Raw genomic sequence first — 13,450 nt, 5'->3', positions numbered from 1 at the left:
GGTAAGTGGGGAAAGCTAGACTTTCCCTGTTTATCCAGATAGGTCCCTAGAGATTCTGAGGGCAGGTCTGAGTAAGTGGGTCCCCAGTGGAAGCACAGGGCACAAGGGTCTTCACTCCAGGATCTGTGTGGGTTTTTTTTGCTTGCAGGGAGCACCCTGGAGATCAGGGCTGGGTTTCTAAGCCGGGAACCCTGACTTCCCCCATTATAAAAAGGCACCATGAGATTCTCCAGAGTGCCTCTCTAAGTGGGGGAAACTTGGGCAGGTGCTCTGGGGGCTAGAACAGCCTTCACACACAAAGAGCACAACCCTGAATGGCTGGAGTTTGCAGGAAGTTCAGGTTGCCCACACTCTCCTGCCACAGATGTAATAGACGTCCGTTGCAATAAAGCAGTAGAATTTTACTGCTGTTTCTTGTGACACTGATTTTCTTCTGATATGGCCTGACAAAGGGTAGCAAAGTCTATTTACATCTCCATAAAATTTTTATGGTGGCACAAATGAGACGTCAGGCGACATTCTGTTTCTGTTCTGAGTTCATAATGTTTACTTTGACTTTAACATCTATGGTTCCTAGATACATTTCCAAAGTTCCAAATACAGATTTCTCCACCTTTTCTTAAGGGTCACTGTACTGCATGTTAAAAATCAATTACTATTTCTTGCTATTTGCTGTATAAAAGGATATAGATGTTATAGATTCTTTGAAGAGCTAAAGGGTGATTGCAAGTAGCAATAAAGGCCTCTGGCAGATGTCAGTATAGTGGCATGATTAGGATTTCAGAAGTTGTCACAGATTTAAAAAATCATCTGTCCTACCATGCCAGACATGCATAACAAGACATGTGTTTTTGGGGATCCTCATCACCATTTGTTGAGGCATGCTGCTGCCTGCACTTGGACAGGGGAGATTCCTGGTATTTAGTTGTCCATACCCAGCATGGGTGCAGCCAGGTGCATGTGTGGTGAAAAAGACTGTAACACAGTCAGTTGTGGATCAGGGAGCTCTCCATTTCACAGTCCATATTTGGCCAGGTGCATACAAGATTCCCCATATTTAGCTGCTTGTGTCACTGACCTGTCAGTAGAGCGTAGTTAGGGAGCCCTCTACCCCCCCATCCTCCAGCATGAAAACTGCACATACAGCTGGGGACCTGGGAACTCCCTGATGCCCAGCTGTATATGCTGGGGTATGTATGTCTGGGCATTGAGGAGCTCCCATGGACAGCTAGGTTGGGTTTTACACAGTGGCTTTAAATGTCCTTGCGCAGAGGAGAGCCCATTGGCTCCCAGATCAAGGACACTTAAAGCTACATTATACAGTTGCATGGTCCTGGGCTGTGAAGGTCCATGGTATGAGGTGAGAACTGCCCCTATGTGAGCTTCATCTTACTGGTATATAGTTTAATCATTTAAACAGTGCTGAATTGTCATGTTATCTTTTTGTTATGGAGTGAGAGGTAGTTTTTGAGATGGCTAGCACAGTGTCTCTGGAGAATCGACTGACAGTTAGGAGCCTTTACCTGGATTCTGCATTTAATAATGAGCTAGTATAGGAAGTCCTGGAAGGCTGTCCAGTTACTCAAATTCTCTTGTCCACAAATGGACCTCTGCCCATTGTCCCAAACACAAGGTAAACATTTTATAGAGAGAAAAGTCTAGCAGCCTTACATAATAGATCGTTTCTACAGGTCATGACTAGTGGGCACATTTTGCATTGTTCTGTTCCTAGACTTGAATAAGGGGTGGGAATCATTCTCCCTAAATTCATAATTCAAAAAGGAAACATGATAAAGATTCTTAAGGATGTAGATTAACAGCATTGAAGATACTCAGACTCTCTGCAGGCTTTTCAGCTCAAGATCAGCCCCTTAGTGCATGCAGTAAGCTTTGTGTCTAGAAAAAGAAATGCCATTGATCTGATGTAAAACTTTAAATCTTTTATTAGATGTCTACAAGTATGGACACCCTTAAAAACCTTTATTGCAGAAATCCCTATTGTTAATTTTTCAGGCTTTCTTTAGAAAACCTAAAGAGTTTCCATTTTTCAATTTCTACATCAAAACTGGGTTTTTGCCATTGGGATTTTTTTTGTCAAGATTTGTATGGATAATTTTTTTTTCTTTATATTCCTGTGTCTTATTTTGAAATGAAATAACTCTTTTAGTGTTGGTTATTCACAGCACACCTTTTGTATCTGTTCTGGTAGGCTCTTGTGTAAAAATGGAAGAATACCTTTCTCTTTTCCTGTTAGCTATAATTAATAATATTGAGTACACTGGAAATGGTTGAGTAAAAAGATACAGTGTTGCTTGGTTGGAGGTTGTTAATTGAAAGAGAGGAACCTTACAGTGTAGAAATTTCCCTTTTTGCTGTGCTGCAAAATAACGTAGTATTTTTTCCCATTGCATCTCTTAAAATATGTTTTTTGTTCCTCAAGATATATTGTGCAGTGCAAAAAGGCTGAAATTGCTAATGCAGCCGTTGAGCTCTATCCATGTGAGAACAGAGGCTTTGGCATTGACGAAACTGGAGGTTTGGTGGTATTTACTGGTGAGGCTTGGACCTCAGCTGCCTGCCAACTTTGAACAGGTAACAAAAATGCACATAGGCTAAACTGTTCTGTTAAAACTGTGTTGTTAGTGTGAGCTGAGCATCTCAGAACTTTTCTGTACCTGTTTGTCTGGTCTGTCTATCACTTTCAGTCCTAAAACAGTTACTAAAAAGACAACCATACTTGTAGGTATCAAACCTGATTTGTTTTAAAAAATGCTAAATTTTAAGGAGAATGTTTAAACAGTTAAATTTGGACACCCCACCATGAACATACCTTGAATTTTGAAAAAGGCGGTGCACCTTCACATATAACAGACTGCTTGCAGACTTTGGGGTGGGGGGAATGTGCTTTAACAGAAGCAGCAGTACATTAGTTAAATCCATCTCTACAGTCTCTGTTAATATCAGGCTCTTCAGCAGGGCTTTTTGGTGTTTTTAGCTAAATTTGATTCAGTCAATTATTAGAAAAAAGCATTAAAAAAAAAACTCTGAAGCTCCCGATCTTCAAAGACATAGAGCGATCTGTGTCCAACTAAGGTGCTGCCTCTTCTGAGTTGTGCACTGAGTTTAAAAAAGTACCATTTTTTCCCCAACAACTGAAAAGCAGCCACATAAAATTTTCTCCAGTTAAAAAGGAGCTAGAATTATTATTATTATTATTATTCTCCCTAGAAATATTCTAGGGGGAATAATATTAACAGTATGTTATTCAGCTTAACATCAGAGCAAAAAGAAATATAACTTTATTGGAATATGCACTGACTTTATAAAGTTTAAAAAACACTAAAACCTAGGCAAAAATAGTCAAAGGATGTTGTTCTATTACTATAATCATGATAGTTAAATATACATTTCTTATTTAGACTCATAAAACAAAGTCTAACCTTCCTGAACATCTTGACGGTACATCCATCATTTCACTGTCACATTTACCGCACCTGATTTAATATTACCACACCTGAGTTTGTTTTTAGCTAGAACTGAGAATCTGAAGGGCTGTGAAATGAAGATTACCAGGACTGGCTAACAGACAGCAGAATTGTAGAAGAAAGGATATCTTGAATAATGCAATGTCTATGCCATTAAAAAGGCGAGAGGGTGGCTAACACCTGTGGAGCAAAGAGAGTTTAGCAGGAGTCAGGTAGATTGTAATGAGCCACAAAGTCAGTTGACTGTCAGTCCTGTCTGAATAGAAATGCTGCTGCCACTGCCAGGCAGTTGATTTTAAACTTTGGGAGCAGGAATCAAGAGCTTGGGTGGGGGAGGGGGGAAAGAGTGTGCAACTGTACTGCTATACCCCCCTGGATCTGAGCTTGCAACCATATATGTTGCTGAGGTCTGCACTATTAAGAGCATATGAATCCATGCAACTGAAAAATGTACTTAAAACCTTAGTTCAGTGTTCAGTAAATAAACCTACAGAAGTAAGATGGAAAATATTGGCACAGTAGTCTATCTGTGTAAATCTGTGGTACACAACTGCTTAGAACGATTCTGCCTAATGCTGCATCACCCCTGAATAAAGCATTTCAGCCAAGTAGCTGTTTAACGTGGTCTGGAAAATTTGCAGAGATGAAGATTTCACAACAGGTCTAGGTAGTGTATTACAACGTTGTCAGATAGGCAGTGAGCTCAAAAGCCTCCTGCCATTCTGTCCAGTCTGAGACCCTGGCTGCCCCAGGGTAGGAGCCCAGGAGCTGTATGTTAACTGTTTGTGGGCCAGATGTGGGCAACCAGGTGGACAGTCCTGTCCTAAAGATTTGAGTTGTTTTCTTCATGCAACACAGAGAGAGGCTGCTGCTGCAACAAATCATGACAGCTTGTGAAGTACAAGTGATAATAGTCCCCTGATTCAAATGGTGGTAGGGCTAACTGATTCTTACTGTTAACTTGTCTTTGTGTGTGTCATGCATATTGCAAGAGACGAAAAAATTTTTATGGGTGATATCTTTCATTGAAACAACTGGATAATTGGGATAAAGGTAGGCAACCTTTGAAACACAAAGCATGAAGAAAATGCTTTACATTCAGAAACTTGTCTGACTTATCCCAGCTATCCAGTTGGTCCAATAAAAGCTTTTACCTATAAAAATCTTTTCCCCTTGCATAATTCCTAGACCATCATGGCTACATTTCTCTATCGCTGCCATCACATACATATTATCATTGGCATTTCATATCTTTTCAGGTTTGTGTTCCATTAATCCAAAGCACTTTAAGTCCAGATTCTTCTGCTATACTTCAAGGAACTCTTTCCCGTGTATCAGCCAATCAGAGTTTAGCCACTGCAGCACCTACACAGAAATCAGGTACGAATTAAGCCTATTAACAACTATAAATCGGATTAAGTACTGATCACAGTAAATTCTCTTGAATGGTACAAGACAATGTACATCAGATAATACAGTCTTCAGTATCTTGCATTGTACCTTGAATTGCAGATGATGTTTAGCCCTGTGATGCTAAACATCCATCTATATTCAAAATATTTATTTGTATGACGTAATGGTTCAATAACTTTTGAATATAGGTGTACCTCAATTATATGTTTGTCTGTTTAAACTACATCACCTTTACATAGGCAGTATTTTAAAAACTTTCCTCTGTATAAATTTCCATGCATCAGCTATAGCTTTTTTTAACAAAGTAAACCTGGTTAATATGTATGAATTGCAATATACGTTTACTTTTTTTTCTCTCACTATTATAAGTTTGTTTATAGCCATGTATAATTGTTATTTGTGGAACCTTGTATGCTTCAGTATTGGCTAGAAATATACTGGTACTTCAAAACAGCATCATTTAGCATTTTACACCTTTTCATCTCTTACTTTATTTTTTCTATTTTACCTACCCAGTATGATCAAAATCCTATTTTTTCCCTTCCCTTTCCGTGATAATGCTCTTCATTACCACCTGGTACTCCAGCCTGCAGCTCTGTGAAGCTGGGGAAGGTGGGGTGCTGTGCCTCAGGCCAGCACCTGCTCTGCTCTGCCCTGCCCTGCCATGGAGGAGGAGCTGTACCCACCCTCCCAAAGCAGTGCGGGGAGCCAAGGCCAAAGCAGCCCTGCCACACAGGCAGCCCAGCCCAGGAAGCCCTGGGTGGCAGCAGTCAGCGAGGGGCTGCAGCCACCTGTGCATGGCTTCCCAGGGCCAGCTGCAGCAGTGCAGGGGAGAGGGAGAGACAGGTAGCACACCTGTTAGGTATTAGTTACCCCTTGCCTTCCCCTCCTTGCTCCTCTGTCCTTCTCTCCCTTCTGCCCTGCCTCCTACTGGTGCACTGCGGGGCCACCCTTCCTTCCCACCCTTCCCTCTGGACTGTTCCTGGCCCTGAGCTAAACCAGGGGCAGGCAATAATTTTGGTTGGAGGGCTGCTTAACAAGTTTTGGTGAGCTGCAAAGGTGGTTTTGCCTTCTGGTCACCATCCTGGGACTGGAAGTCCAACCCCTAACCTCTGAACTTTGCCACCAGAAGTCCCCTTCTTTTGCCCCTGGCAGCACTCCTTTGGGAAGGGGGTTTGCCATCTTGAAGCTTGTAAAAAAAACCAAAAAAAAAAACCAAACAAATTATTTACTAAAAATTAAGCATCCATAGTAATATATTTTAATTCTATTTAAAAAAATATTTTTATCCTGATTTGTGTGTTTGTGCTTATATAGAGAAGTGATTGCATAATAGCTCAAAATGAAGTCTTACTCTTGTTTACTGTGGGGGTGAATGGGTGGGGGGTATGGGGTTTGTGGGGGGTGTATGTGGGGTGCAGGGGTATGCATGGATGTCTGTGGGTGGGTATGGGGGAGTTGTGGGGATGTGTGCATGGGTATGGGGTTTGTGGGGGGAGCTGTGTGCAGGGGCAGGGTGGCTGGGAGTGTGTGTGGGTGTGTGTGTTATGTTTGCGTGCAGCAGTGAGCAGTGCTTCCCTCTAGGCCTGCAGGTGTGGTGGAGGGTGTGGGTGGGTGCGGTGTCTGTGGTATATATGATTGTGTGTGAAGGAGGGTAAGGTTTGTGGGGGAAGGTTTGAGGGTATGTGGGGTGTTCATAGGATGGATGCACATGCCTCCACTGGGCAGGACCAAGGAACCCGTCGTGAGCCAGACAAAGCCTTTCTACAAGCCGTATCTGGCCCACCAGCTGTATTTTGCCCACCCCGATCTAAACTATAACTAGTAAGCTAAAACTGGTTATCGCTGAGCTGTTTGGTTAAGTTTTTAACTGTTCACATACCTAGATGTGGTGCATTTCATGGTGCTGATGCAGGCAGGCCACGCTTTTGGAATTAGGACATGGATAGGGTTGAAAGAATGGAAAATTATTGTGAATGAGACCCAGGAAGCTTATAAGCGCTTCTTACAGGTCAGGGAAAAAGAAGACAGAAATGCATATTAAAATGATCTCCACCCCAGAGTGCTGAGGGAACTAGCAGATGTCATCGCAGGACCCCTGGCACGGCTTTATGAGCACTCACGGTGCTCTGGTGTGGTGTCGGAGGACTGGAAAAGGGCCAGCGTTCCCATTTTCAAAAAAGGGAGGAAGGAGGACCCAGGACATTATAGGCCAGTCAGTCTTACCTCAGTCCTGGGTAAGCTTTTTGAGAGACTTATCCTGGCACATGTCCACGAGGGGCCAGCGGGGGAGATTATGCTCAGGGGCAATCAACATAGGTTCATTAGAGGCAGATCCTGTCAGACCAACCTGGTGGCCTTCTATGACCAGGTCACAAAATCCTTAGATGCAGGTGTAGCAGTGGACATAGTCTTTCTGGACTTCAGGAAGGCCTTCGACACAGTCTCTCATCCCATTCTCATTAAAAACTAGGGGATTGTGGCATCAACACCTACACAGTCAAATGGGTCACTAGTTGGCTGGAGGGCCGCACCCCGTCCAACCAGAGAGTGGTGGTGGACGGGTCTTATTCGACCTGGAGGGATGTGGGCGGTGGGGTCCCGCAGGGCTCAGTCCTCGGGCCCGCACTGTTCAACATCTTCATCAGTGACTTGGACAGGGGTGTAAAAAGCACCCTGTTCAAATTTGCAGACAACACTAAGATGTGGGGGGATGTGGGCACGCTAGAAGGGAGGAATAGGTTGCAATTGGACCTAGTCAGGTTACAGGGGTGGGCAGATGAGAACAGGATGGGTTTCAACGCTGACAAGTGCAGGGTATTGCACCTGGGGAGGAAGAACCAGCTGCATACCTACAGGCTGGGGAACTCCCTTCTTGTCAGTGCAAAGGCAGAAAAGGATCTTGGAGTCATTATTGCTGCAAAATGAACATGGGCCGATAATGTGGGGACACAGTCAGGAAGGCCAACCCTACCTTGTCATGCATCCAAAGATGCATCTCAAGCAGGTCCAAGGAGGTGCTCCTCCCCCTCTATGCAACACTGGTCAAGCTGCAGCTGGAGTACTGCATCCAGTTCTGGGTGCCGCGCTTCAAGAGGGATGTGGACAGCATGGAGAGGGTCCAGAGGGAAGGCCACTCGCATGATCAGGGGCAGGCCCTACCAGGAGAGGCCAAGGGACCTGAACCTGTTCAGCCTCCACAAGAGAAGGTTTAGGGGGGATCTAGTGGCCTTTTACAAACTGGTCAGGGTGGACCAGCAGGCAGGGAGTCCCTGTTCCCCCGAGCGCTACCAGGAGTGACTAGAAATAATGGTCACAAGCTGGCAGAGGGTAAATTCAGACTAGACATCAGGAGGCGCTACTTCACGGTCAGGGCAGCTAGGATCTGGAACCAACTTCCAAGCGAAGTGGTGATGGCTCCTACCCTGGGGGGTCTTTAAGAGGAGGCTAGATGAACACCTTGCCGGGGTTGTTTGACCCCAGTACTCTTTCCTGCCATGGCAGGGGGTTGGACTCGATGATCTGCTCAGGTCCCTTCCAACCCTACGAACTAGGAAACTATGTGACAAAATACAAACTTTTCATAAATGTCCAAAGTAATTTGAAAAATTGTTCTTCTTAAGGGAACCATGAGCAATTGGTAATTTTCATACCTATTAGCAATAGTAGGAGTTCTGCTAAAATGATGAAGGACACTTTTTATATCTAAAGCACAAAGTTCTTGAGGTGTTGACAATTTGGGTTGTGTTCCTAGCTTTGAGATCCTTGCAAAGCATAATGTACATAGTATAAAAATGGAAACACTTGTAGAAAGAACCTTTGTCTGATAGTATGTTTGAATCTGTTTTCTCTTGCTTAATTAGTTCATTTAAATAAAGTGGTGGGTTACTACAAGAACTGTAATTCTTCTCTTTTTTTTTTTTTTAGGTTCTTATTCATTTGGAAGTCCAGGCACCCCCCGGCTTAATTTCAACTCCAGCATAGCAGGAATGTTGGTGATTCCCTCCATTCAGCTCTTGGGAATTGAAATGCTGCTTCACTTCTTGATGGGGCCAGATGTTTTGACTTTTGCCCAGCAAAGCAAACTTGTACTTAGTCTAGGTATTTGTACTATGTTATTCAAAGTACTTTTGAAACAGAGGCTAGTCTTTAAGATTATTTATTTTCCACAACGTTTTGCCAAATCTATAGATGCACATAATACACAAGACACCATATGAGAATTAATTCAGTATTAATATCTGATAAAACACTTAAAACACACCCTGCTCTTAAGCTTTCTTTTTTTCTTGCTGGTACTCGCATAAAACATTGGTTTGATATAATGTGTGTGTGTTTTTATTTACCCTCCTAGAGCCTCTTCAATATCCACTGATCAGTAGCCCTTCCTTTTTTTGTAAGCATGCAAGCACTCTGATAAATGCAGTTCAGGATGGCTTCATTGCAATTGGAAAAGAGGTTCCTGGTAAGAATTCCATCATGGAATAAGCTTGTTTTCCCTGCCCTTCATGAAAAAAACCCCAAGAAAACAAAGCTTTTAATAGCATAATGTGAAATAATTGAAATGGAATTTTTGTTTCTACTGCATGTAATTTTGTGTAGAGGATGTAGATTTAAATTTGAAATGGATTTCAAAGTCCAAACCTGAGCATCAGCTTTCTTTTGTGGTTACTACTTTTGTTCATTTCGTATCAGTGTAAGTGAAAATTTCACTTTGTCTTGTAGATGCCATGTTGAATGTTGTCTGGAAGGACATGATCAGTTATGTGAAGGTAGCTGTTGAGTCAGGTAATGACATTTATTTTACATATGTTATGGTTGACTAAAACATAAATTCTTAGATTGTACCTATGGAAGCATTTGGTTCGTCAAGCCAGACCTTTCCTAAAATTTCCTTCTTGTATGACACCTACCAGAAACAATTTTAATCTTCTATATGATTCAGGCACCTGTAACGTGCATAAATGGCTAAGTTTTGCAATGAAGTGATCCGTACTGAGTAACAGCTCTGTGTACTCTAGACTCATTATAAATGCCATATCATATATAAAAACCTTGAAAACTGTCAGGTGAAAGCAAGCAAACATTTATATCCATCTGATCTTTTTACCATAGTTCTTGTTTCTGTTTTCCCATATTGATTTAAACACTGTTTTCACCTTGTTTAAAATAATATTGTTTCAAGATGGGTTGAGCCCTTTAAATCACGGTAGCTTAACTTTTGAAAATACTGTTTTGACATGGGCTGAAGCTTTGCAAAATTAATTTAAAACCTTGAGTATTACAACTACCTATTAAGAGTAGGGTATCATATTTGAATTTCAAAAAATTGTAGTAGGTATGAACAAAATGTGAAAATCACTTAAGCGCAGGTATTTAACTAATGAGTAATCCCTGTTGAAGTCAGTGGGCCTATAAACATGCTGAAGGATGTATGTATTTTTGCAGTATTTAAGACCCAAAATTTTGTATTAATTTTTCTTAATAGGTTTATGACTTTAAAGGTTTAGCTGTTTGGTTTTTTTTAAAGCTAAAATATAAGCTTTTAGACCACTGTTTGGCACTTTCCCTTATCTTTCCAAAGCACCTAAATGATTTAGGACCGTAAGAGCTTCTGGTTCTTTATGGTAGGGGAGCTCTCTAGGAGACTAGAAAGCACATGAGAGCTTTCATTGGCTGTGAGGGGGAAGATGAGAGGGAGTACAGCTCTTCTGTCTAGTGATTAGCACACTAATCCTTAGGATAGGGGAATCAGGGTGTTGGGTTCTGCTCCCAAGGTGATCTGTGTGTTTTATGCAGTAATTGTTCAGTGTGAAAGTCATGGGAAGACAGACTAGAGCTACTGGCATCTCCTTTTTAGGCAAGTGCCCTAAATACACATCATGAACTTTTGATTAGTCTTTTTGCCCTGCTGTTCCCTCTGCTCAGCAGCCAGGCATTAAGAGCCAAGCACAGGGAGTAGCTCTGTGTCCCACCTCAGCTGAGCTGTGGGGGCAGCAGTTTAAAAGATGGTGGGACCATGTGCCAGGCTCTAAGGAAAGCCTTGGAAATTGGGAAAACATAAATGGTGCCAAATAACCATCTAAAAGCCTAATATTCAGGGCCCTTTCCCAAGCCCAGCTCCCAGCCATGCTAGCTTTTAAACTGCTGCCTTGGTGATCAAGGAGAATCTGACCAAGCTGGGACCTGGGCTTGAGGGAGTTCTCTCCAAGGTAGCAGGGCAAAGCTCCCACTAGCACCGGAGTCCCAGGTGTGTGGAGCAGATGGGGGTTTTGCCATGGGAGCTCAATCTGCTAGACTGCCAGGCGCACTGGAAGCTGAGAAGAGGGAGTAGTGCTGTGAGCCCTTTGCCTGCTTCTCATGCAGGGCTTTGCTTCACTGCTCCAGTCCCCTGGAAATGGGAGAACTGCACTTTCTGCAGACTGGGATCATCCTGGACGCAAGGGAGTTGCAGACCTGAATATCTGTACTGCTCCCTCTCCAAGAATCATTTCTAGTGATGGAAATTTTCCACTGCAAGAAACAAATTTGTGTAAATAGCCAAGAGCAAAAACCAACACTAGGTGTTTAAGAGTATATACAGGGGAGGAGTAAAGGATTAACAGCCTTGTAACTTAAAAAAAAATCTAGGTAGCTTTATAAATAACATTTCAGTATCTGTTTCCGTAAGGAGCTTGTTACCCATGTTCATCATAACAGCATAATGGAACTAAAAATTGACCACTTCAATATTGTTGGGGAACCGATTTAATTACAAAAAAGTAAGTTTTAGTGAAAGTGGCCAGTACTTTTGTTCTGCATACTCCTGTAACTTTATACCTGGTTTAAATATATTTCTTTATTTGTTAGGCCATAAAAAGGAGAGGCAGGGTTCAGAAGTGTTGACTATATTGCTTCAAGCCTTAAAGAACATAGTTAAATCAAGTGCACTTCCTGTCCAGAAAACATTGGTAAGATTTTGCGTTTGGAGGGGGAGCGGGGTGTTGTTTTTGTTTCTTTAACCTGTATTCGATAAATCTGCTACATTTGTTCTATCTGATTAACTTGCAGTAGATGGACCAAAACTCCAATTTTTGACAGCCCTTTTTCCATTCATTTGAATAAGATCTCGGAGTTCTTTGTGGCCAGGCTATGTAGAACCCATCAGAAACCTTCAGCTCTATAGTCAAACTTGTGCTATTGGGTCATTGATTCTCTTTTCTTCCTAAGTTATGTTATTTCAGAGGCTATTGCTTTCTCTCTATACCAGAAGCCTTAAATCGGATGTATTAGCATTTTTTCTCCCACTTGCTACTATTTGGTACTTGTAAGCACTTTCCTTTCTGAAGGTTCCTTGTATATATTTAACACATTTGTTTTTCTTCACCTTCCTTCCTTCCTCAGTCTCTTATAGAAATTACAATTAAGGAATTGCCTCCAAAAGTATTGGGATCACCAGCATACCAGGTTGCTGATATGGATCTTTTAAATGTAAGTAAAACCTTTAACTCTATTTGCATTTATGCTTCAAGGGAAAAGTTAGAGTATATTACAAATATGTGACACGGTCTGTAAGCCACACAATTTGTATTTGAAAATTACACCATTCTGTGGCCTAGATTGACCAGAAGTAAATTTATCATTGATATATTTTTTCCCCTGCAAGTGTTTTAACTGTGTATGTCAAAAATGAGTTAAATGAGATTAGTAGATCTTCAGGACTGAAAGAGATTTTGGAGATCCTCGTTAGTAAACATTGTTAAGTACCCAGTTTATCACAGGAATTGCAGGCAATTAGTCTGGACCTGGGGTGACCAACCTTTGCCAAGTGCCACATCTGGCACGGGCAGCCTCTGAGTGGTATGTGCTGGTTGGGGAGGGGAAAGGATCAGAGTGGGACTCGGGTTATGGGGCTAATCTGTGCATGCCTGCCAAAAAGTTTGGCCTCACTGTTCTAAAGCAGTAGCGGACAACCTTTTTTGGCAGGATTACCACAATTTGTCCCGCACCCTTGGAGTGGGAGTCAGCCTTTTTGGTGGGCTGCCACAAAATAAGCCCCACATAGTTTCCCCTGCCCAGTCTGCCACTCTGCTCTCTGCCCTGTGCTCTGATCTACTGTCTGTTCCTTACCCTATCTGATCTGCTGTCTGTTCCTTACCCTATCTGCCATTGTGCTGCCCCCTTTCCAGTATGTTGCGTGTCAACAACATAGTGGCTGCCATGCCACTTATGTCATGTGTGTTGCAGGTTGTCCACCCCTGATTTAGAGATTGAACAGATTATATAATCAGACTAATACTATGGGCAGAGTAGGGGCCATGTTCATTTTTTTGGGACACTGCTAAAGGCCATTGGAATTTTGGTCCTATTTGGCACCCTACTTTTTGTACATTGCACTGTAACTTTGCATTGCTCTTCCCTTCCTTCACAGTGTTCAAACTGAGTAACGTACAAAAAAAGTTCTTTCTGAGAGACTTCTTCCTTGCTACCATTAGGACACGGATACTATTTTTTCGAGGGCTAAAGTGTTTAATCTTGGGCATTTTGGTTTGAGGATAAGTTCTCAGATGATT

At 42.3% G+C, this 13,450-nt stretch overlaps 1 protein-coding gene across 3 annotated transcripts in view; it reads left to right on the top strand.

The window, feature by feature from the left end:
* Window positions 1-13,450, top strand: part of RIF1 (replication timing regulatory factor 1) — a 66,002-nt gene that overhangs the window by 17,844 nt on the left and 34,708 nt on the right. For all 3 annotated transcript variants that reach the window (XM_090045760.1, XM_090045758.1, XM_090045759.1), the window contains exons 9-15: window positions 2,441-2,592; window positions 4,745-4,865; window positions 8,826-8,999; window positions 9,253-9,363; window positions 9,624-9,686; window positions 11,748-11,848; window positions 12,282-12,368. In XM_090045760.1, coding sequence (XP_089901886.1) covers window positions 2,441-2,592; window positions 4,745-4,865; window positions 8,826-8,999; window positions 9,253-9,363; window positions 9,624-9,686; window positions 11,748-11,848; window positions 12,282-12,368 — 809 coding nt within the window. The remainder of the gene's footprint in view (window positions 1-2,440; window positions 2,593-4,744; window positions 4,866-8,825; window positions 9,000-9,252; window positions 9,364-9,623; window positions 9,687-11,747; window positions 11,849-12,281; window positions 12,369-13,450) is intronic.

Source organism: Crocodylus siamensis, chromosome 4, assembly GCF_052110815.1.
Source record: "Crocodylus siamensis isolate JL-2025a chromosome 4, ASM5211081v1, whole genome shotgun sequence".
Taxonomy (NCBI): Eukaryota; Metazoa; Chordata; order Crocodylia; family Crocodylidae; genus Crocodylus; species Crocodylus siamensis.
Note: the sequence above shows the minus strand (reverse complement) of the source record. Positions and strands in the feature narration are given on the sequence as shown.